The following is a 24633-nucleotide window of genomic DNA, read 5'->3' as shown; positions in this document are numbered from 1 at the left end:
CAGAACCAAATAAGATCGGACTTTTATGACTCCAACCTGTGGATTCTGCAGTGGACCGGCTTTTCCCGTCAGGCAGATTCCGCAGGCATGCAGACCAGTTTTTTCTAACTTTCCCAAATTGTGCACAAATGTCATCATAGAAAAATATGGATTTTTTAAAAAAACAACAACAGCCATAACCGTGCATTTCCCACATAGGCAAAAGCCTGAAAATGCACATTTGGGGGAAAGCAGTTCATTTTCGCACAAGCAAATTTGAGTATATTCCCATTTGCACAAATGCGTTTTTGCGCAAATTCGGAAACTAAAAAAAATCCAATTCAGTCGATGGGCAGACAACAGAATGAAAGGTGCCTGACAATCCACAAAACATAGATGGAATGGATTTACACAATCCGTACATCCCTACTGGCAACAGATTATGAATTTTTTTACACAAGGCTGTTAATCCATTGTCTCTAGTTTCGGTTTCAGCACAGAATTGAGATCCAAGCACTACACGAGGAGTGTCTCCTTTCTGCTTTTCTACTATATAACCTCTAGGTGGCACTGAGGTGTAGTGGAATCGTGCAAATACACAAGAAGAAATCATGCTTTCTTTTGCTTTCAGAATTAAATGACGCATTCTGCCTCTTTGAAGAGGAAGAAAACCTCACCGAAAGTGCTGGTTAGACACAGACGTGAAATTGGGAGCTCATGGCATTGTCTAAAGAACCCATAAACAACCATGAGTAGGGAGTTATGAGCGCACAATAAATGCCTTGCGTAGAAAAGCCCTATTTGAACAGATTTCATTGGAAGCACTGCATTTGAGAGAATGTGAGCAATACAGAGCTCTCTTGGTGGTGTTAGGGCTGTGAAGATGACCCATTTGCATACACATTCAGGATGTCACTGCCTACTGCCATCCCCAAGTGATAGGCATACATATTTGAATCCAGCCCTTTGCATCTACTGGACATAGGACAGCCACGATGGGTGGGTTTACTGGGATTGCTGCCCTCCTTAGCTGATGGGAAACATTCTTGAAAAGCAGAGTTCTTCAGGAAGATGCAAGCAGGAGGGATAGAAAGAGAAGGAATAAAGCCTGGAGTCTGAGTTTATTATTTTATTTCCAGCTATGGAACTCATCAAAGAGGGAGAAAGACAGTGGGAGCTTGGTTCATTTGTTTAGTGTCCTGGTTTGATGCCATCATGGTTATTCAGAGTCAGGAACATCCAAGCATAATCACAAACATCTCAGCAAGGACAGCTATTTGGTTAGTCAGTCTTTTGGGCATAAGCTGAAAAGAGAATAAACAAGTGGGAGAGAACCAGGCTTATGTCATGTCTCAGCTTCACCAGTCATATCTACAGATGCATTAAAAAAAATCAGAAGAATTCTCCTCTTTTCTTCCCACCCTCTACTTTTTTTATCGGGGACCCTGGACCCTCAGTAGGATCTGCATTTCTGGGGACTTATGTGCAGTCACTCCAACATCAGAGTTTACCTACTTTTCATAAGGTGGATCTTTTGAGTTCAGGGGAGAAGATCAAGACTAAAAGTCATGGGCCAGTGTGGCATGCCTGGTGGAATGTGGTGCTTCTAGTTTGGTCAGCACCCAGAGGCTAGCCTGGAGGGATGCAGGAAGGAGTTGATATGGGTCAGACAGGAGGAAGAGCACTTGGAATTGGGTGTGTCTCTGCTATAATAACATGTCCATGGTCAAACAGGAAATTGCTGTGGTTGCATAATATACACCAGAGGTGGGCAAAAGGTTGATCTCTAGGTGTTTTGGACTTTTAACTCCCATAAGTCCCTGCCAGCATGGCCAATGGTAAGGAAGGCTGGGAGTTGTAGTCCAAAACATCTGGAGATTTACTTTCTGCCCCCTCCTTATGTTAACAAAGCCCACTTTAAGGGGGATCCAAAGTCACCTTGGGAATCTAAGAACACTTTCTATCAAGGTCATGGGTTAATTTTTCCAAGTCTCCAGGCTCACAAGGCCTAGTAGCCAGTCCACAAATGTTGACTTATTATTGTTGCAGTGCCTTTAGTTTTTACCACGTTTGTGCCTGCAGTTACACTTTCTGACTTCTACAGACTACTGTGGTACCCAGACTAACAGTTGTCATATTAATGCCATGCAAAATTGTTTGAAAATGCATCTTTTGTGGGGGGAATCAGCCTATTGCATAGCTAGACAACCTACATCCATAAGATCTTGCAGGAGATTTTTATGGCTGTAGGGAGGACTGGTCATGAACTCCATTAACGCTTTTCCCAGAAAGTCACATCTCTCTTTACCTCTGTTATAAAAATGCTACTGTGTGTTTCAAATGAAATGATTATTATCTCTCCAGCATCTTGTATAGTTTGACTGTTTTCTTAATGATCTTGAATGTCCTGTGGCCATGCCAGACTGCAAAAATGTAGAGGTCACACATACGAGATAGGTTGTTCTCTCCGTCTCTCCCTTGCCCTGCTCTTCTCTTTATGAGAAACACAGTTTAGCAGTTTAAATTAATGGAATTCACGACCACAACATGTGATGAGGGCCACGAACTTAGATGGCTTTAAAGGGGGATTAGACAAATTCATGGGAGACAAGGCTACCCAAGGCTACTAGTCGTGATGACTATATTCTACCTCCAGGATCAGAGGCAGTATACCTCCTGGGGAACAAGAGTAAAGAAGGGCTGTGAACCATCCACTGGCAGAAATCACAGCTCCCAATGCAGCAACTGCCTATATAAATAATTTGAAAGAGGATTAGAGAAGGAAGGAAGGGAGGGAGGGAGGGAGGGAGGGTTCTAGGAAGTAGTTTAGACATTGGATTTTTTTAAAAAAAATCTTTATAATATGCAGTGTGTGTGTGTGTTTCTTAGCAATAATTGCAAGGAGTTCAGAGAGGCACGTGTGGAGAGAGAAAGAAAATGTTTCCTTATCCTTGTTTTAAACCTGTTATTTATCCATCTCAGTGGTGGATCATCTCTTTCAACTTAGTTTATTATATTTTGAGGTATGTGTATGGGGGGGAAGCATAGCAGCTCTGCTCTCTTATAAATCTCCACTGGTTTTGGCATTCGTATTTGCTCTTGTCCTCACCTCTGTTGCTGCTTTTCCATCACTATGCGAGCAAAAGGGTTTCCTCTGCAGGGAAGTGGGAAGGAAGGGAAATTGTCCTCTGAAATAGGGATGGGTGAAGTAGGGATGTATGAGAAATTTGTTTCAGTTCATTTTTCATCAGCATGTTACCCAGTTTGCACCTTCTAGATGCAATCTGCAGCTGAGGTCTACACATTTCCGAGCTTTGCAATGTGTACATTTCAAAAATGTGTACATTTCTAAATGAATACATTTCAAAAATGTGCACAGATATGCTTTAATCGTGGAAGAATGTGTATATTTAAAAAAATGAGAACATTTCAAAAAATGAATACCTTTCAAAAATGCATGCTTTTCAAAATATGTACACTTCAAAAATGGGCATAATCAATGCATAGGTTTGGAAAAATACACACAGAAATACACACAGATTTTCATGTGAAAAGAAAAAAAAACAAAGCTCTCAGTCTGATCTGGACCCAAGTCAGAACTAACTCTGAGATGGAATTTGGAGAACTTCGGCAATGTCAGGTTTTCCTGATTTGCACATCCCTAGGTGAATCTCTCAGTTCCACTTTCTCCTGCTTTGGTAAATTCTTATCAAAACCCAACTGAAATGAAATTCTCACCCATCTGCACCAGCCAAATTCACTAGGGCAGCTGTTCCCGGCATGGAAAAGACCATAATGTACCTCCCTGCCATATAGCTGTTAAAGATGAGCTTGTCAGAAGGAAGAGGTGGCAAGCCTAATTCAGCACCACAAACATGTTGAATATACAGGGACTGAAACCCAGATTTTAAAGAGCAAAGTGCTCAAAACCCTGGGCCTGGATGGAGAAATCTGTCTGTTTCGGTTTCTCCTGCATTTGAATGTTTAAAGCCGCAAGTTCTTTTTGCCCCGAATATGGACAACTTGGTGAATTTGGTAAATTCTGATCAGAACCAAAAGGAAACAAAATTCTCATCTGTCCCTACTCTGAAGAATTATAACAGCAGACCTGGGCCATGTATAGCAATCAGTCAGGATTTCTGCTCAGGGTGGCTAAGCAGCCAAAAAGGAGGGCACTGAGCAGACTCTAGAGGCAGCAGAGATGGAAGCCTGATTTTAAAAACTAAATGATTGAATGGGAAAAAGGAGTTTAAAAAACAGTTGCTGTTCAAGTCAATGATTCCCTTCACAACTCACATGGCTATGTCACGTCTGCTAGTATAGATGGAATATAGCAGGATGTTCACACACAAAAAGCACTATAGCCGCAGTAGTGTGGAAAGTCAATTGTAATCTCACTCCTGGTTTAGAGCAGAACAATGAACAGGGACTATTAGGAGCTACCCATCTGGAGGCAACCTCAGTCCTGCTAAGATCAATCCCCACCTGCAATCCATTGCCCAAATCAGCACAGAAGCCAGGTCGTGTTGGTGTCCGCGTTGCTGGTGACTGAACACCAGCGCCTCCTGTCATTGCGGCCAGCTCTGGTACAGCTGTGATATGACTTACCACGAAAGACAAAGGGGAAGACACAGTCTGTTTCTAATTGGAAAGAAAGAGGAAAACAGGAATGAGGGGGTTAACCGTTATGCTTCTCCTCCTCCTCCTCTCCCCCCGCCCCGCCCACTCCTAATTTCCACCCATGGTAACAAAAGTCCATGATCTAAAAACCCCTTTGGCTTCCGATGAGAGTGAATGCACAGCCTTCACTTGTACTTCAGAAAGTGGAGAAAATATAAGTTAAGGCAAATGACTTAACTTTCATGCTATGTAATAATTTGTAGTGTATTAAGCTCACACTTTACCGTAGTCTTTCTGCTTGACATTGAGCTGGGGAGCAGTGTTCAGACAGAGATTCAATCGGTGCACGTTTCTCAGACATTTGCCTTATACACAGAGAATACATTTCTGCTGGATGCATCCACAAAATGCTCGCTGAAAAATGTCCACCTAGCAACAATGTCCAGGCAGTAATTCTAGAGATACAGCTGCTTCCCCAAACATTTGCTACAGATGTACCTGATGAATTCCTGCCTGACACATCCATTCAAGACAAAGTCCCCGCCGCCACACTGGCACTTCACAAGAGCCATGGAAATGCAGACAGTTTATGTCTGGATGAGTCATCCAGTGATCAAGCTCTTGTTTGGTGCCACATCATTCAGGACTATTTGTCCATCCATCAGTTCATACTTTTACCTGCTTTGCAGACAAATGTTATCACCCAAAGCAGTTCACATCTTTCAAGTGGCCTTGCTAGACTGTACGCCAAGATGGCACAAGTTCTTACCCATCAAGGCAAACTTAACCCATCAGCCAAGTAACATAGCCCATTAGGTACTGGGAAACTTTCCTGTTTTTGCATTCCTAGGCAGGTAGCCAAACCAGAAAGTTTAGCAAGCCCCTGCTGGGCTACCATACATGGGGTGCTTCCAGAAGGAGGGATCTTAGTGCTAACCATTAGAAGGCATCGTGCAACTATTCTGTCTTTTCTTCCTTAACGGAAAGAAAGAGGACGGAAGAAGCAGAGGGAAAACACGGGAGGGTCATGAGTGGAAGATGTCATCATCTGGGCCCCACTGTAAAATTCTGTGAATGAGACATGTCGATTACATGATAAAACCCTCCTCTGGAGGCAGCCAGGTTCAGTGGTTTGTATTTTAAAATATTCAGAAATATTGCTAGCTGAAAAGTTGCCTCAGTTCATATCAGCAGATTTTGTTTTTGTTTTAAATGAATTATTTTTAATACAAGTCCTTACAGAAATTGCAAGCTTAGCCTTAGAAGAGGCATCCCGTCCTATGGGCGAGAGAAGGGGAAATGTGTCTTTTAAGACTTTGCCTCGTGTGATACGTGAGTGTGTCATCTTTAAAAATAAAATGAGAGAAACAGGTATGCTTTTGCCTTTAGAACGATTTGTCTTTATATGCAAATGTATGCAGATTTAGGCCACTGATTAATTAATCCATTGATTTAAATGCATATAGTTAATTGGCTAAGATTTCGTTAAGCAGACAACAGCCTTATAAATCAGCGGCGTTGAACCTCTTTTAGCTTGAGGGCCAAATTCAATTTCAGAGAAGTTCTGGGGGGCCACACTCCAGGGGTAGGCAGAGCTGGAGGCAACGGGGTGAGGCCAAAATGCCAACCATACCAGCATATTTTAGCTTAAGGGCACAGTCCTATGGGCACTAGACAGCCACAGGATTGGTCGGTTCCTGGAGAACCGCCTCCCCACCCCTGCTGCCTCGTAGGCAGCACAGATTGTCCCCAGGCTCTGGGCTTGTAAGAGAAGCACAAAGGGGGGCAAAAGGGGGCATTCCCAGGGGCGGGGAGGAGCAAGGAGTGTGGAAGTGCTGGTATGGCACTTCCTATGCGTCGTCCGGCCTCCCCACCCTGTGCTCCAACATCCCACTGCTAGACAGCTGAAATCGGCCATCTAGCCGCGAATGCAGGGTGGCTGGAGAGTGGAGGAGAGGATCCCCTCCACGCTCCGCCTGCCCTGCATTGGATAGGCAGTCACCTCCGAGTTCAGAGGCGGCTGCCTATCCCCATAGGATTGCTCCCTAAAGCTCTTACTCCCAGTAACTTTGTTTTGTGAGCTGCCCAGAGAGCTTCGGCTGTTGGGTACTACAGCAATGTAACAAATTAAGAGAGATATTTCAGCCTTCTAGAATGGGGGGAAAACTACACAAACGGTGGAGAACAAACCAAACCATCAGCGGTTGAGAGAAAGGGGAGTACTCATCTGGGGAACCTCAGAGGGCCAGATTGGGACCCCAGGCAGGCTGGATTTGGACCTCAGGCCTTGGGTTCAACACCTGTGCTATAAATAAACAGGTAACCCCTCCCCCTGCTTATATGCCCCTCCCTATTCTGCTCACGGTTGCATAGTCTCCACTTCAAGCCAGTTTGGTAGTCCGGAGTAGTGGCACACCAGGCTTTCCCTTCACTATGATCCAGCGTGGTGCAGCTTTGGTACGCCTTTCCCTTATAGATGAAAGGGAAGACACAGCCTGTTTCTGAATTAAAAAGGGGGGGAGGGAAGGGAGAGGGTGTTAAGAATACAGCTGACTTTAAGCAGGTCCCATAATTTCTAAGGATCCTGGGAACTGTCTTGTGTTGCATTGTCTGAACTCCTTTCAGTGTTCCCCATTTTAGATCTCCTGATGCCAGGCAGGCCTTAGAGGGCCCTCGGCAAAGTGCAGCATGGTGGGTCACCTCTTATGTCAGTGGAAGGATGGGTGAATCTGTCCATTTCCAGTCTGTGTCACTTTCACATGTGTTTACTCATATACCAGTACCATCCCATTTCACATTAATCTGTTATTTTTAAAAAATCCACACCATAGTATCGTATTTAAATACATATTTCTAAACCTATTTTCTCTGACAATTTGCATTTAAAATTGTACTTTGCTAGATTATTATTATAATTATTAGTATTAGGAACCAAGAACTGTGTTGGAAAACCAGGGAAGTGCAAAGCCATTGAAACGCCAAGTGTCGATCTTGCATTAATCTGTGAAATTCAGATCAGGTCAGTTCATTTTGGAATTCACAAAGATTTAATTCTTCAAGCGCCCCTGCATCTATGCCTGCCCCCAGGCTGTGGGGGTTATCCAGTGGCAGGCCTCAGACCCCGTATCTGAAATATGAGGAGAATAATCCTGCTCTACCTTACAGAACAGTTGTAAGGATTACTGGGACAAGTATGTCTTTGGAAGGTTGCTATTTTTACCCCCTTACTAGTCCATGTTCTCCTTACAGACAACAAATTGCAGGCACATTCATACTCATTAACCAAAGTCTCCCTCTTTGTTGATGCCATTGAAGGAAGTGGGTGGATCCTTTCCTTTCCATAATTCCACACTGTCACTATGGACTTCTCCATATGGGGCTTTTTATCCTACAATGTTACCAGGGCTTCTGCTTCCAAATTATTTGCAGGATTATGGCTGGCTCAGGTGGACACGTACTTTGAATCGAGGAAAGTCTTTCCTCAGCAAGTTCTATATGTTTCTATACGTTTCATTTTACAGCCACTAGATGGTGCTGTGATAATAGCATTTTGTTGTCATTATACAGCCAACAGAAGGGATTAATGTCCCTTGTCACTTTATCTCCAATGTTTTTGAAAGTGGGATAAAGGGGGGAAAGCACGGGAGACATCCTGGAGGTTGATGACGTCATGTAAAATATCCACAAACTTCCGTGAGTGGCCAATCATAAGTGTGCAATAAATTGCTCATGTAGAAATGCTCTGAGTCTGTTACATCCATTTTCTTTTCATAGACTTGCCTCTGCTTGTACAGGGCAGCCACACTGCATGGACAAAAACTGTTTTACATTAAGTTTGTCACTGATTCACAGAAAGGTATTGAGCAAGCCAAATGAAGCAACATTCTCCCATTTCTTAGCACCGAAAGAATGTGTGCAACAGAATTTTGCACTTCTGAGGAATATTCAGACTTCTGGAAAGAAGGTAGAACAGGGAAGTTCATTTCTCTATAGATGGGAGTGATAATGATGTGCAATTTATGACATACATAGATTTATATGGCCCAGTTCACACATATTTTGATATGATAAGGTCACCATATCCAGTGATTTTAGCACATGGACTTGTCATGATGAGTATGGTAAGAGTGGGGAGCATTAGCATTTACCCTGCCCAATCACACAGTGAAAATTAGCATTTCCTCTGGCACAAAATTATATTATTTCTTTCCACCTCAGAAAGAACATAGTCAAACAACACAAACACTATATGAAAATAAGCTGGCAGGTCATCCAAAAGCAGATCCCAAGAGAAAAATGCGTATTAATTTAGATTTTGTTGTTGTTATTTTTGCTGCTGAAAACTGGTGAATAAGACCCAGAGAAAGTTGCTTCTCTCTGCTATTCTCTTCCCTTACTTGTGACAGTACAAAGAACCAATTCCTTGTCTGTGTCATAGTTATTGGTGGTGGCACACCAAAGCTTCCTATCTCTCCGCCCATCTTCTGTGCAGCTGCTGTAGTTCTTGCCGTTGTAGGTGAATGGAAAGACACATCTGGGAGTTTCCTTGCTTGAATCTGGTCCTGTGTTAAATGAAGAAGAAGAGGAACAGGAAGAAGAAGAAGTGATCGTTTTTGAGGGTATGATAGTATTTTGGTCTAGATACCCTGTCCGCTTGTTCTCAGAAGCTTGTCAGCCTAATCCATTTTAGAGCTGTAATTAATGCTCTGCACCTTAAGGCTCTACACATTAAGGCTATAATTAAGGCTCCTCACTTGATGAATGCAGCTTGAGGTGGTGAGTCCCATGCATGAATGGATTATTATCAAAACAGAGAAAGGTGGATGGAGTCAATTCACACATTTGGAAGGGCCATAGCTCAGCGGTAGAGCACATGCTTTGCATTCAGAAGGTCCTAGGTTCAACCCTGGCATCTCCAGTTAAAAGCTCCAGTGGAAGTTTATGAGAAAGACTTTTTTCTGGAGAGCCACTGCCCATCCATGCAGACCGTACTGAGCTGGAATGGCCATGGGTCTGACACAGTATAAGTCATGTTCACATAGGCCCTAAGGGTGATGCGAAATCAAGTGATGCACATTAATGGGAGAACACAACAGTGCAAGCATAGGAGTTATTTATTATTTATTCCTCGCATTTACATTCTCCATTTCTGTCAATACACAGAAGCTCAAAGTATATTAAAAATGTTAAATCATAACACATGTAACAAAACAAAACCTCACACAAGCAGCCCCAAAGAGCCCCATTGTAACAGATTACACTAATAGTACTTTGCATCACAATGTCATTTTTTCCACATCGTAAGGCCCAAGCCAATTCCATCACAAAAAACCATCAAGAGGTGTCCAAACCATGACACCAAGGAAGGCCAAAATCAATAAGTAGTAGAAGACTAGATAATCAGAGCTCATGATGTTCTGAGCTACTCTGGAAGAATCTCTAGGTATGAGCACAATTGTTAGAAATATCCCAGAATCTCTGGACAACATTCTGGGTCAGCGGACAGGTGTGTCCCTACCATCCATCCTTCACATCACAGGCCCTGGATCTTTTGAGCTCTGCCCTGGATCTTTTGAGCTGTCCTAATTGTCATGATCCCCTTCATGGATCACTGCCTTGTTGTGGCGAAGGGGCTTGCGTAACTCAGTGAAGCCATAAGCTATGCTGTGCAGGGCCACCCAAGACGGACAGGTCATGGCAGAGAGTTCTGACAAAATGTGGTCCACTGGAGAAGGAAATGGCAACCCACTCCAGTATTCTTGCCAAGAAAACCCCATGGAACGTATCACAAGGCTAAAAGAGATGACGCCGGAAGATGAGCCCCTCAGGTCGGAAGGTGTCCAATATGCTACTGGGGAAGAGCAGAGGGTATTTCCAAGTAGCACCAGAAAGAGTAAAGCGGCTGGGCCAAAGCCGAAAGGACACTCAGCTGTGGATGTGTCTGGTGGTGAAAAGAAAATCCGATGCTGTAAAGAACAATATTGTTTAGGAACCTGGAATGTCAGATCAATGAATCAAGGTAAGCTGGAGGTGGTCAAACATGAGATGGCAAGATTGAACATCGACATCTTGGGAATCAGCGAACTAAAATGGACAGGCATGGGCGAATTTAATTCAGGTGACCATCATATCTACTATTGTGGCCAAGAATCCCTTAGAAGAAATGGAGTAGCACTCATAGTCAACAAAAGGGTGGGAAAAGCAGTACTGGGGTACAATCTTAAAAATGATAGAATGATCTCAGTACGAATCCAAGGCAAACCATTCAACATCACAGTAATTCAAGTCTATGCCCCAACCACTGATGCCGAAGAAGCTGAGGTTGATCGGTTCTATGAAGACCTACAACACCTTCTAGAACTAACACCAAAAAAAGACGTCCTCTTCATCATAGGGGATTGGAATGCTAAAGTAGGAAGTCGAGAAATCACCGGGATAACAGGCAGGCATGGCCTTGGTGTACAAAATGAAGCAGGACAAAAGCTAATAGAGTTTTGCCAAGAGAACATGCTGATCATAGCAAACACTCTTTTCCAACAGCACAAGAGGCGACTCTACACATGGACATCACCAGATGGTCAATATCGAAATCAGATTGATTATGTCCTTTGCAGCCAAAGATGGAGAAGCTCCATACAGTCAGTAAAAACAAGACCTGGAGCTGACTGTGGCTCAGATCATGAGCTGCTTCTTGCAAAATTTCGGCTTAAATTGAAGAACGTCGGGAAAACCACTAAACCGTTCAGGTATGACCTAAATCATATCCCTGATGAATATACAGTGGAGGTGAGGAATAGTTTTCAGGGATTAGACCTGATAGACAGAGTGCCTGAGGAACTATAGACGGAGGTCCGTAACATTGTTCAGGAGGCAGCAACGAAATCCATCCCAAAGAAAAAGAAATGCAAGAAAGCCAAGTGGCTGTCTGATGAGGCTTTACAAGTAGCTAAGGAAAGAAGGGAAGCGAAAAGCAAGGGAGAAAGGGGAAGATATACCCAACTGAATGCAGAGTTCCAGAGAATAGCAAGGAGAGACAAGAAGGCCTTCTTAAGTGAACAATGCAAAGAAATCGAGGAAAACAACAGAATGGGAAAGACTAGAGATCTCTTCAAGAAAATCGGAGATCTCAAGGGAACGTTTTGTGCAAAGATGGGCATGATAAAGGACAAAGAAGGCAGGGACCTCACAGAAGCAGATGAGATTAAGAAGAGGTGGCAAGAATACACAGAAGAACTATACAGGAAAGATCTGAATGTCCCTGATAGCCATGATAGTGCGGTCACTGAACTTGAGCCGGACATCCTAGAGAGTGAAGTCAAGTGGGCCTTAGGAAGCATTAGTAACAATAAAGCTAGCGGAGATGACAGTATTCCAGCCGAGCTATTTAAAATCCTAAAAGATGATGCTGTTAAAGTGCTGCATTCAATATGCCAACAAATCTGGAACACTCAACAGTGGCCACAAGACTGGAAAAGGTCAGTTTACATTCCAATTCCAAAGAAGGGCAACGCCAAAGAGTGTTCAAACTACTGCACAATTGTGCTAATTTCACATGCCAGCAAGGTGATGCTCAAAATCCTACAAGCTAGGCTTCAGCAGTATGCGAACCGAGAACTACCGGAAGTACAAGCTGGGTTTCGAAGAGGCAGAGGAACTAGAGATCAAATCGCCAACATTCGCTGCATCATGGAGAAAGCAAGAGAATTCCAGAAAAACTTCTATTTCTGCTTCATTGACTACGCTAAAGCCTTTGATTGTGTGGATCACAACAAACTCTGGCAAATTCTGAAAGTGATGGGAGTACCAGACCACCTTACCTGTCTCCTGAGAAACCTGTACGAGGGTCAAGAAGCAACAGTAAGAACCAGACATGGAACAACCGATTGGTTCAAAATTGGGAAAGGAGTACGACAAGGCTGCATATTGTCACCCTGCTTATTTAACTTATATGCAGAGTACATCATGAGAAATGCCGGGTTGGATGAATCAGAGGTCGGAATTAAGATTGCTGGGAGAATTATCAACAACCTCCGATATGCAGACAATACCACCCTAATGGCAGAAAGTGAAGAGGATCTCAAGAGCCTCTTGTTGAGGGTGAAAGAGGAGAGTGCAAAAGCTGGTTTGAAACTCAACATTAAAAAAACTAAGATCATGGCATCTGGCCCCATCACTTCCTGGCATATAGAAGGGGAAGAAATGGAAGCAGTGACAGATTTTACTTTCTTGGGCTCCAAGATCACCGCAGACGGTGACTGTAGCCATGAAATTAAAAGACGCTTGCTCCTTGGGAGGAAAGCTATGGCCAACCTAGACAGCATAGTAAGAAGCAGAGACATCACCTTGCCGACAAAGGTCCGTCTAATCAAAGCTATGGTTTTCCCAGTAGTAATGTATGGCTGTGAGAGCTGGACTATAAGGAAGGCTGAGCGCCGAAGAATTGATGCTTTCGAACTGTGGTGCTGGAGAAGACTCTTACGAGTCCCCTGGACTGCAAGGAGGTCAAATCAGTCCATCCTAAAGGAAATCAACCCTGAGTGCTCATTGGAAGGACAGATACTGAAGCTGAAGCTCCAATATTTTGGCCACCTAATGCGAAGAGAAAACTCCCTGGAAAAGACCCTGATGCTGGGAAAGACTGAAGGCAAAAGGAGAAGGGGACGGCAGAGGATGAGATGGCTAGATAGCATCACGGATGCAATGAATATGAACTTGAGCACGCTCCGGGAGAGAGCGCAGGACAGGAAGGCCTGGCGTGCTATGGTCCATGGGGTCACGAAGAGTCGGACACGACTGAACGACTGAACAACAAATTGTCATGTTTTTTACATTTTCCCATTGTCTTGCATTGGAAAACAAATACGGCCATAACTTTTTGGGGTTGTATGAGAAATACATGAAATGTGGAGGCTTAGTAGCCCCCCTGCAGCTGGGTGAATATGCCAAAGCAGTTAGGTCCAGTGGGTGTTGTGTTAATCACAGGTAAAATTTGCTTTTTCCAAGAAAATCTGTCAAAGTAAAGAGCTATAATTTTTTTGAGCTTCCACATAAATTCATGGAATTTGGAGACCTAGCAGGCCCTATGGAGCTGACTGAACGTACCAAATTTCAGACAGTTAGGTCTAGTGGCTTTTACGCTAGCTATGTGTAAAGTTTCCTTTTCTCAAAGTCTAAAAAAGTAAAAACTGTCAAGTCACCCAGTGGATTAGAGATCCTAATCAGAAGGTGTTTAAGGTGACCATTAGGAGGTCACTATTCCTAATGTCTGGTGTAAAGTTTTTTTTAGGTGAAAAACCCTCTCTCCCCCTACTTTTCTTTTCTGCTCTTACATGCCCACTGTTGGGAGCTTGCCTGCAGTGAAATTTTGAAGAGGGAGAAGGAAGGGAAGAACGAGCTCCATGTGAAATACTGGTATTTCACACAGCATCAGATTTTACTACCCCGAACTGGATCCTTTGGCTTCTGCAGAAGTTTAGTAGCTTCAGTACAGCAAAGGATCCAATCAGCCTCCACAAACTTCTTTCTCCCCCTCCACTTTAATTTCTCCTAAGTAGCTGTAGGACTCAAATAATTCCAAAGGGAGGGTTAGGACTATGTGGCATCATGACCAAGAAACTGCTGGGGCTTTTAAATAGGTTCTACAGTTTTAAAAAAGTTAGAAAAAACCCTCAGCCATTTCACCTCATAAAGTTCATTTAGGAACACGCAATCCTTACAAACCCTTCACAGCCTCCTAAATTCCTCTGAAGTACCACCTCTCTGAAAGGAGCCACTTGGCTCAGTCTTATGCATGTTTTGTCATTTGTGGGTTTGGGGTGGTTTTTTTTTGCATGAACTCTAGCTTCAGTGGTGAGGGAAAGGCACTTGGTACATGCTCAGAGTTTCTCCATAACTTAGCCCTAGTTTTGAAAAACAGACTCATTGGCTGAATCCTGGTGAAGTCTTGGCACAAATTAAGTTATGGGGAGGAAGATACAATGAGAGCTTGTGCATAACAAGGAGGAGGTAGAGAGGAGTTGCATAAAAGAAGACATCTGTTTTGATGAAGGATTGCTGGAGGATGGTAGGATGAGGAGGGATGGTTGCATGGAGGGGAATAGAATTGGTAAGGGGAGAATGTAAGTGCTCAGTGGTGAAAGAAAAACATTCTGCACACGCTCAGAGGCACTTTATATTTAAGAACATAAGAAGAACTGTGCTGCATCAGACCAAGGTCCATCTAGTCCAGCATTCTGTTCACACAGTGGCCAACCAGTTGCCCATAGGAAACCCACAAGCAGGACATGAGTGCAACGGCACCTTCCCATCCATGTTCCCCTGCTGCTAACACTGGTGAAATGTAAATAAATTCTAGTCATTCTAAATTTGCATGCATGTATATCCTTCAGAAACTTTGCAGGTTTCTTGCCTGGGGGACACCTCTAATAACCTGTGCATTTTCATACAAATTAAATTTACCCAAAAACTATTGGGGAAGGGGTGAAAGGAAGTGAAAGCAAATCACTCCCTCCCCCAAACTGGAGAACTGCCCTTCCACATGAACTGCTGCACACATCCTTCTGAAACTTTGCTGGTTTCTTTCTTAGGGACAACTCTAGGCTGTCTGTAATTTTCAGAACAATGGTCCACAAGGAATATAAGGAGAGAAGTATGTCCTCTTTTTGGCGACCTCGAAATGTCAAGGCCACCCTTGCACAAAACCCTTGTGGCTATCATTCTGAAATTTGGAGACATGATCTCCTCTGATGGGGCAATGAATCCTGAAATGTTTATCCAATTCTTCCAAGTAATAAAAAATGTTATGGGCAGTTCCATTTAAAAGAAAATCAAAATATAAACCCTGCACCTATTTTTCTGACATTGGGCAGGTGTAACCCCCTTCTTGGCGTGCTATGGTCGATGGGGTCATGAAGAGTCAGACACGACTTAACGACTGAACAACAACAACCCCCTTCTAGGGGGCTACTATGCCTGCAATTATCATCCAGTTCTGACCAAGAGAAAAGGGTTACAGTTAAAATAAAAATCCAATGGTAGTCAACAGGAAGCATAAAGACTGGTTTTTTCAAACCTTGACTCAGGTTTGGTGCTGAGCCGAAATGGTCTGACTACAAATTGGCCTGAGCAGAAGTGGGATGTTTTCCAAAATGCTGAATTGGGGTCTGGGTTGAAGGGGGGAGGGGGTCAGTGTACACTTCTTATGTATGTATGTAATCTATACACACATGCAAGCACACCACATGCACACACCACACTCTCTCTCTCTCTCTCTCTCTAATATTAGAGGTGTGCTTAGACTCAGGTGTGTGTGTGTGTGTGTGTATGTGTATCTGTATGTATGTGTGTGTGTGTGTGTGTGTATATATATATATATATATATGCGCAAATTTGTGTTATGGGCCTGTGCCCATCTTTTAAGAAGCTAGCAACGCCCCTGCTTCACACACAGTTTTCCCAACCGCATCCCCTTCCTCTTGTTCTGCTCCCTTATTGAGGAAAGCAACGGAACTGTGATTGTAAACTTTTGAGGATGAAACACAATTCCATGATGCAGAGCAGGGCAGAGCAGAACTAATTTTCGCCCAAGGGAGCAGTATAGCTTTTATCAAACAAGGGCACCAGCAGACTCCACTTAGCGATCACATTAGCAGGCAATAATGAATGAGGCTCAAAGGCTGCATATTCACAAATAAAATGTGGTACGTTTGAGTAGTTGTGAATGGAACAACCCCCCAGCTGGAGCACAAACATGGAAGGAAGACATGAGGGCTGTGCACAACTGATGAGAATCGGAAGTGTGCCTATTGCGAGAAAGCACATCACACTTGCGCCCCTCCAGAGCTCCTTTAATTCCCACTTGTCAGAGATAGACACCGTCCTCCTAAACCAACACAAACACATATGCTGCTCTTCTCCTACCTGTGATATCACAGTACATCCATTTCTTATCCACATCATAGTTGCTGGTGGTGGCACACCAGTGTTTGCCATCACTCATGCCTTCAGAGGTGCATGTGCTATAGGAGTTGTCCTTGTAGGTGAATGGGAAGACACAAGATGGGCTCTCTACCTTTGGATCTGGTCCTATATTTTAAAATAAAAGGGATGGCACAAAGATAGATCTGAGGACTGTCTGGACTCAGAGCAGCAGTAGATGTGCCCTTGGATTTCACACAGTGAATATGACAGAAGCAGATCTAAGCACCTAGTACACATTTGGGTGGCCATTTATGAGTTGCCAAAAAGAGGACCATCACCAAAAAAGTGGACAAAGGAGGGCATTAGCTTGCATAAAATTTGCATATACTAATTTATGTGTGTACAGATGCAAATTTAGAAATAATAATTATAATTTGAATTGAAATACAGTACATCTCCCCATAGTGGAAGACTGGGACCAGGTGACGTGTGTGCCTGCTGGCATTGAGCAAGATGGCCCTTCAATTACAGGATGCCTTCAAGCAGAAGACAGCCTTCTGGCAGCCCTTCAAATAGAGGACTATCCTCTGCAAAAGAGGACATCTGACCACCCAGCTTAGGAAGGGTGAATGTTTGCTGTTTGCTTATGTGCAACCCAAAGTTTATTTAAACTCCTCCTATTGTTGTTTTAAGTAAACACTAGACAGAAGTATACAATGGGTGGGGGCCCATGAGCTAATTGTGACCTACTGAGGTATCAGTTGAGGCCACCAGCTCACCATCTTTTGCCACCTTTTACCAACAGAGGTCACTAACATTCACTTAGACTGTTTCCAGTGAGGTCAACTCCTGGATCTCCCTTTGGGGCCTTGTCTCTATTTTCCTCTCCTACTTTTTGACTCCCTTACCTGACTCCTCTAGACAGAATTTCCATTTCTTGTCAGCATCATAGCTGTTAGTGGTGGCACACCAGAAGCTCCCATCGCTCCGCCCATCTGCAGTGCAGCTGAGGTAAGATTTTCCATTGTAGATGTATGGAAATACACAAGGTGGACTTTCTACCCTCTCATCAGGTCCTGTTTTTTAAACACAGAGAAGAGGGGAGGAGTATTCCTGAAGGTACCAAAAGCCCTCAGCCTTGTTACCCTGTTCACTTATTCTCAGAGGCTAGTCAGCCCTATACATTTTGGAGTTGTAGTTAAGTGTAAAGTTCATACATGCATGCTCACCACTTGATGACTGTGGCACCAAGTGCTAACTCCCATGTGTGAATGGGTCATTATAACACTACAGACAGAACTTCCATAACACCTCAGAGGTAATGCTGAGGTAGACCTTGTCAGCTCATGCAAGTTAATGGGAAATCAGATGTTGTTATGCTTCTGTGAATCATACAAAGGTGAAGGCAATGGGAGGGTGCTATTTATTATTTATTTCTCACATGGATATTCCCCTTTCCCAGCCATCCACCAAAGGTCAAAGGGGATTGAAATGTTAAATAATAATACATGCAATGAACAATAAAATTAACAGAGGCATGTCAGGCTGAAGTGGCTCATCCTGAAAAACAATTGGGCTATTTGAGCATTCCTCTCAATGTTCAAAAAGCCTTGTAGGATGTTCCAAGCATACAATTGGAATGCTTGAAAAGCTCAGTGGACTGAACTATGAATCCCCCCACTTTCATTGCTAGTTCTGCCAACCCTCCATTTTCCAAGCAAAATATGCCTTATCTAGGGGAAGGGGGAGAAGGTAAGAGATGGTGAGGAGAGATCACAACAAGAAAAGCCCCCTCAAGAACTCCCTTAGCTACAAATGATGCACAGTGTGCTATTTCCCACTGATGAAGATGGGGTTTGTATTTTTATAATTAGAGAATGATACCTTCATCCTAAACCAGCCCAAAGACTTCTGCCTTTCTCCTCCTACCTGAGACATTACAGTACATCCATTTCTTATCCATGTCATAATTGCTTGTAGTGGCGCACCAGCATTTCCCATCATCCATGCCCTCTGTAGTGCATGTAGTGTAGGAATCGCCCTTGTAGATGAATGGGAAGACGCAAGATGGACCCTCTATGTTTGGATCTGGCCCTGAGAAAAAGAAGGAAGTTGTGAGGATTTGTGGACCACCCAGAGCAGAAGCAGTTGTCATTTTAGGTTCCATACAGGCATGATATCACATCAGCAGAGAACAACACACATTATCCCAGAGTGGAGGACATACAATCTCATTTTGGATGTACCCCCTTCTGTTGTAGAGAAGGACTGGGAACTGCTTCTCTTTTATGTCCATCCATGCCTGCCATAACACTAACCAATTTGGTCACCCAGGCAACTGGCCAGTTCCTGACAGAAACAATTGTTTTCCTTAAAACAGCTAGAGTAGGGGTGAATGGAAAAGAAAGATCTGCATTGTTGCTGTCAATACAGACTAGGGATGGATGGACTCACATCTGTCCATGACTGCCAGGTGCTTGCTGAGCCGCCGCCTGCCTGCGCCTGCTCGCTGCACCATGTAAATCCCTGGATGGCTCAGCGACTGCCCAGCAAGTACTTCAGGGCTGCCCGTCCCCTTAGCGAGTCACCATTTTGCGGAAAAATGGTGACTCAGCTTTCTCCATAAAAGTAATGTTGCGTAAATGGCGTCCATAAAGGGGCCATTTATGCAACATGGTGGCTCGCTAAGGGGAAGGGCAGCCACCAGGTGCTCATGGACCATGTGAGCACCCAGTGAATGGGCCCAGTAAGTGGTGGTGGCTCAGTGAGCAGGGCCCGGGGGGTTGAGCGGCTGGGGGAGTCTACTGGACTCCACCCCCTTCTTGGACTCCAACAACATCCCTAACATAGACTGAAAAAGTGATGAAGTCAAGAGCTCTCTCTAAGCCAATCTTCCCCAGCCTGGTGCCCTCCAAGCATTTTAAACTTCAGTTCCCAACAGCCCCAGTCAGCATGGCTAATGGTCAGAAATTCTGGGAGATCTAGTTCAAAACATCTGAAGGGCACCAGTTTGGGGAAGGATGCACTAAGCCCTGTCATCATGGAGGAGGTAGAATTAGAACAGAAATGCCATTACGCCTTTCCATCCAACAGGGCTGAAGACTCGAACTTTGGAGCTAGTGGAATAACCCACACCTGGGGGCCATCCTCCGCTGAGGGAGAAGGTGAAAATTTACACTCTGTGTGGTGCCCTGACATTTCTTTCCCCTGTTGCTATTTGAAATAAAGAACATCTCTCTAGATAGAGCAATACAATGGGGTCAGAGACTAGATTTCCCAGAGCAAAATCTGATGCACTGAGGAAGCAACATGGCCTGCACATTGCCCTCCTGTTTTGCCAACAGTGTGATTAACTTCCATTCCATCTATTTCCTCTGAGATTACCTGAATCCTGACAGAACTTCCATTTCTTGTCAGCATCATAGTTGCTGCTGGTGGCACACCAGAACCTCCCATCCCTCCGCCCATCTGCAGTGCAACTGAGGTAAAGCTTTCCATTGTAGATAAATGGGAAGACACAAGGTAGACTTTCCACACTTTCATCAGGTCCTGATTTTTAAACCAGTAGAACAGGGACAAAGCATTCTTGAGGACTGCCGCACTTTCTCAGTCTTATTCCTCTAGTCACTTGTTCTCAGAGGTTAATCAATGCTACCCATTTTAGAAGTGAAATTAGGAACTGTAAAATTCACACATGCATGCTTACCACATGATGGAGTACACATGGGGGAGGGGCTATTTATTATTCATTTCTCACATTTATATTCAATCTAGACATGGAAGTTCCAAGCAGCTTTAAATGTTATAACATAAAATATGTAATGAACAATAAAACCAAAAATATATTTTGGAATTATAATTATATTTTGAAATTATAAAACCAAATTTTCAAAAACAAAATAGTAACGTATTGCACTAATTAGATCAGGGCCAGCATACTCAATAGGTAATAAAGGCAGATCCTGGGGAATCAGAATTTAAGCAGAACTGGGTTGCTCTGGAAAAACCTCTCCCTAGAACCTTTGAACTATAGCCAGGTAAGAGGCAGGTGTGTCTTATCCCACTCACCACCCACTAAACTTTCCCAGTTGAAGCTGCTTCCTCTCTGTCCATTACCTCATGGGGCAATGGAGAAGAGCTGCAAGGGCAAATCTTTGAGAAGGGAGCACAAGGCTACGATGAGGGGTGGTAACAGGAAAACTAATTTTCACCCAAGATAGCAGTACAACTTGAGTTGACCATGTGTACAAGCCAGTTCCATGCACTGATCATATAAGGAAGCTATGACTGTGCTCCTGGAGGGAAGAATTGCAACATTGCACTCTGAAAGCTTGTAAATGGGACATCCCTGCAACACAGCAGTGCTTGAGGAATTCAATCTTTGTGAATTCTGATACGAATTAACATGATCTGAAAATCCCAGATTTGAATGTGAAGATTGGAACATAATTGTCCACTGGTTTTTGCCCTTCCTGAATGTCCCAATGCACTTCTTAGCTGAAAAAAAGTATCAAAATACATTTTTTAAATGTGCATTTTGAAAGAAAAAGGCATTTAGAAATGTGTTTAGATGTACATTTGCATTAAAAAATAGATTTTACAGGATAATACAGGAACAGGATGGAACGGGTGAACACGTGCAAAAAGTGGGTGAACACGTGCAAAAAGTGACATGGAGAGGAAATAGATTAATTTGTCCCTTTGTACTGCAACAGAAGGACAGCACTGACAGAATACTCACTGGACACAACAAATGAGAACCAGATGTGTGTGTTTTTCTCCGCACACCCAATCCCCTCCAGTCCCTTTATTCCTGTTAGACAGCTGTGGCAAGGAACCTTGTTTAGCCAACCTCCATTTTTTTACCACATTGGAACCCCTCCTCTAAACCTAACACAAACACATTTGCTGCTCTCCTACCTGTGACATTGCAGTACACCCAGTTCTTATCCATGTCATAGTTGCTGGTGGTGGCACACCAGAGTTTCCCATCACTCATGCCCTCACTAGTGCATGTGCTATAGGATGAGTTCTTGTAGATGAATGGGAAGAGGCAAGTTGGACTCTCTACCAGTGGATCTGGACCTGGATTTTAAAACAAAAAGGTCAGTACAAAGGATATACGTATCAGTAGTATATGTCTAAGTAGCAGAACCTTCAAAGAAGATACGGCATCAGCAAATCTGAAAAACACACACATGCATCATCTAGGAAAGCTGAAATGTTTTGCTTGCGTGTGCCATAAACAATTCTTTTTTGTGTGTATTGCTATTTCAAATAAGGCTGCACGCCTATATCCATTTTCCTGCGAGTAAGACCCATTGAACTCAATGGGAATTACTTCGGAGTAGATATAGGTTTGTGCTGTTAGCAACTTCAAATAAATAACTAGACATAGAATCCTAATTGAGATTAAAACTGGCAGCCTCTGAACCAAATGTGACGTTGTGAGGGGAGCAACTCAGTACAGCTCTTACTGCCCAGTTTTGCCATCATTTACCAATGAAGTCACTAACTTTCCGTTCAGGTCAATTTGATTCAGTCCATTTTATTTGTAAATTAAAACCTTTTTCATATGATCTACACATGTAGGTCTTCTATTCGTAGAATGCAAAATGGGCCGTACCTTGACATCACAGCTCTTGCTGACTCTGCCGTCTCAATGTCTACGTATTAAATATGGACATCTGCAAAGAGGCAGCTTCCCACAGGTCGATGCTTCATGCACCTGTGACCCACAATTACACAGGGGTCCCAATTACATGAAGCACCTACACATAAGCAGTTGCTCATTACATGAAGCACCTACACATAAGCCAGCAACATTTCCCAATTTGTGGAAGCTGTACATGTGTAGAATGTGTGAAAAGGGCACAAAAAGGTCCTCTAATCATTTCACTCACACTGTTTCCTCCGAGATCAGGCCTTACTGGGGCTTGTCACTATTTCCCACTCCTACCTTTTGATTCCCATACCTGAATCCTGACAGAGCTTCAGTTTCTTGTCCACATTGTAGTTGCTGGTGGTGGCACACCAGAACACCCCATCCCTCCACCCACCTGTCGTGCAGCTGCTGTAAAGCTTTCCCTTGTAGATGAATGGGAAGACACAAGGTGGACTTTCCTTAACCTCGTCAGGCCCTGATTTTTATGGCACAAAAGAAATGAATGCCAAAGAGGTAGGACTGAAATTACTCAGGAATATCCTTGCAGCCAAAGAGGCCATTGACCCAAACTTTCTAAAGGCAGAATGACATATTTGAAGAAGCCCTTTTCACCTTTGCGTTGAATGCATAGAAAGAGGATCACACCCAGTTACCCTGCTTTGACCTCCATCTGTTTCTCTGAAGGTGCATATAGATCCTAGGTGCATACACTTACCTCTCACAGTTGCACATAGAGGTCCTACACACATACAATGTGCATGGAAAAGCAGCACTGTTCAGACTTTTTAGCCAAACACCCAGCAGCAGGGAAAGCAGGCATGATCGTGCAACCCTTTCATGTGTTCAGTTAATGCATGCTAGTTGTGTGAACAGAGGTTCAGCTTCTGCCACTTCATGTTTCCGTCTCCTCTAGTCTCAGTAATGTGCAGTATAATACAAGAAATGTTGTGACATTGTAGCACCATGCATGTCCTCAGCCTCAAGCGTAACGTCATTTGCTTCTGAGGGCCAGTGAGATTCACAACAGGATGATGTTAATCAATTTATTGTGTTATATCACCCTTTACCCTTGAGGAAAGGGGAAAGAAATATAGGGAGGCAGGCACTCTACATTTCATGTAATGCCTAAGAGGCTTTCTACACAAGGCTATTAAATGGCTGTTAATCTGGTGTATCTACTTACGGTTTCATCACAGAATTCAGATCCAAGCATACATGAGGAGTAGGGTGTTGGAGAAATCTGCAGTGGAATCAAATAAGTTCAGATTTTTATGAATCTGACCTGTGGATTCCTCAGCAGACTGACTTTTCCCTAGTCGGGTGGATTCTGTGGACTTGTGGACCATTTTTCTAACTTTCTGGAATTTTGCGCAAATTTAGTAATACAAAAATATGCAATTTTTAGAAAAAGCCTGCCAAAAATACATGTTTCCCCCATAGGCTAAAGAGACAAAATGCTTATGGGGGGGGGGATCTGCACATTTGAGGGAGGGGATTTGTGCATTTTCACAAGTGTGAATTTGCACAAATGAGAAGTTATGCAAATTCAGAAACAAAAATAAATCTAATTCTGTCGATGAGCAGACAACGGAATGAAGACAAATGCAGACAGAATAGATTTTACACAATCTGTACATCCTTAAGAAGGAGCATTTCCTTTCCTACTTTTCTGCTTCATACCCTCTAAGCGGCACTGTGGTGTAGCAGAATATCACAAATACACAAGAGGAAATAGTGCTTACTTTCACAATTAAATGCTGCATTTTCCCTGCGCTAAAAAAAACTTGCCAAAAGTGCTAGTTAGACACAGAAGCGAAACTGGAGGGTCATGACATCATCTAAAGAACCTGTAAACAACTGTGAGTAGGGAATGATGAGCACACAATAAATACCTTATTAGAAAATTCCTAATTCCTTTGTGAGCAACACAGGAATTATTAGAGCTGAGCCAAAAATTCTCAGAAAAGATTACCCCACCCCACCCCAGGAAAATGTCTGAGAATTTTGTTTTTTACACCCTCCCTGAAAAAGTGGGGCATTTTGCAGAATATTCTCCAAATGTTCCCCACCACTATTTTGTGGCTCCTTCCATCCCCGCCCCCCACACACACATATACACAATGCCCAGAAATGATGCTAGGTCTGAGGCATTGTGAGGGATGCAAACTGGTGGCCAATCTGCCAAAACAATTGCAGCAGCAGCACAGAAAAAGTGAGGAAAAAAGGAAGAAGTGATGCTGCCGCTGATGGGGAGCCCTGCCCCCCCAGGACTGAGAATTTCCAGAAAATATTCAGCAAATCCACCCCCACCTCCCATTTTGCTATCTGCAAATACAGTGGATAATTCTGGAGGCCATTTTCAGTCAGCTCGAGAAATTGCCAAATGCAAGGTGGGGGGAGCAGGAAGTAGCCTCCCAGTTTCAAAAATTTGAGGTACCTGGTAATGACCT

At 43.5% G+C, this 24633-nt stretch overlaps 1 protein-coding gene across 1 annotated transcript in view; it reads right to left on the bottom strand.

The window, feature by feature from the left end:
• Positions 1 to 1114: 1114 nt before the first annotated feature.
• LOC146341271 (uncharacterized) overlaps positions 1115 to 24633 on the bottom strand; it is a 37252-nt gene continuing 13733 nt past the window's right edge. The window contains exons 8-18 of the mRNA XM_084807342.1: positions 22494 to 22658; positions 21439 to 21603; positions 19903 to 20067; positions 18448 to 18612; positions 17427 to 17594; positions 16519 to 16683; positions 8997 to 9161; positions 6963 to 7100; positions 4877 to 4964; positions 4465 to 4620; positions 1115 to 1283 (exon numbers count right to left, since the gene is read on the bottom strand). Coding sequence (XP_084663468.1) covers positions 4584 to 4620; positions 4877 to 4964; positions 6963 to 7100; positions 8997 to 9161; positions 16519 to 16683; positions 17427 to 17594; positions 18448 to 18612; positions 19903 to 20067; positions 21439 to 21603; positions 22494 to 22658 — 1421 coding nt within the window. The 3' untranslated portion in view covers positions 1115 to 1283; positions 4465 to 4583. The remainder of the gene's footprint in view (positions 1284 to 4464; positions 4621 to 4876; positions 4965 to 6962; positions 7101 to 8996; positions 9162 to 16518; positions 16684 to 17426; positions 17595 to 18447; positions 18613 to 19902; positions 20068 to 21438; positions 21604 to 22493; positions 22659 to 24633) is intronic.

This window comes from Heloderma suspectum, chromosome 6 (assembly GCF_057233095.1).
Source record: "Heloderma suspectum isolate Gila_16-S chromosome 6, 16-S_ref, whole genome shotgun sequence".
In the NCBI taxonomy this organism is placed as follows: Eukaryota; Metazoa; Chordata; class Lepidosauria; order Squamata; family Helodermatidae; genus Heloderma; species Heloderma suspectum.
Note: the sequence above shows the minus strand (reverse complement) of the source record. Positions and strands in the feature narration are given on the sequence as shown.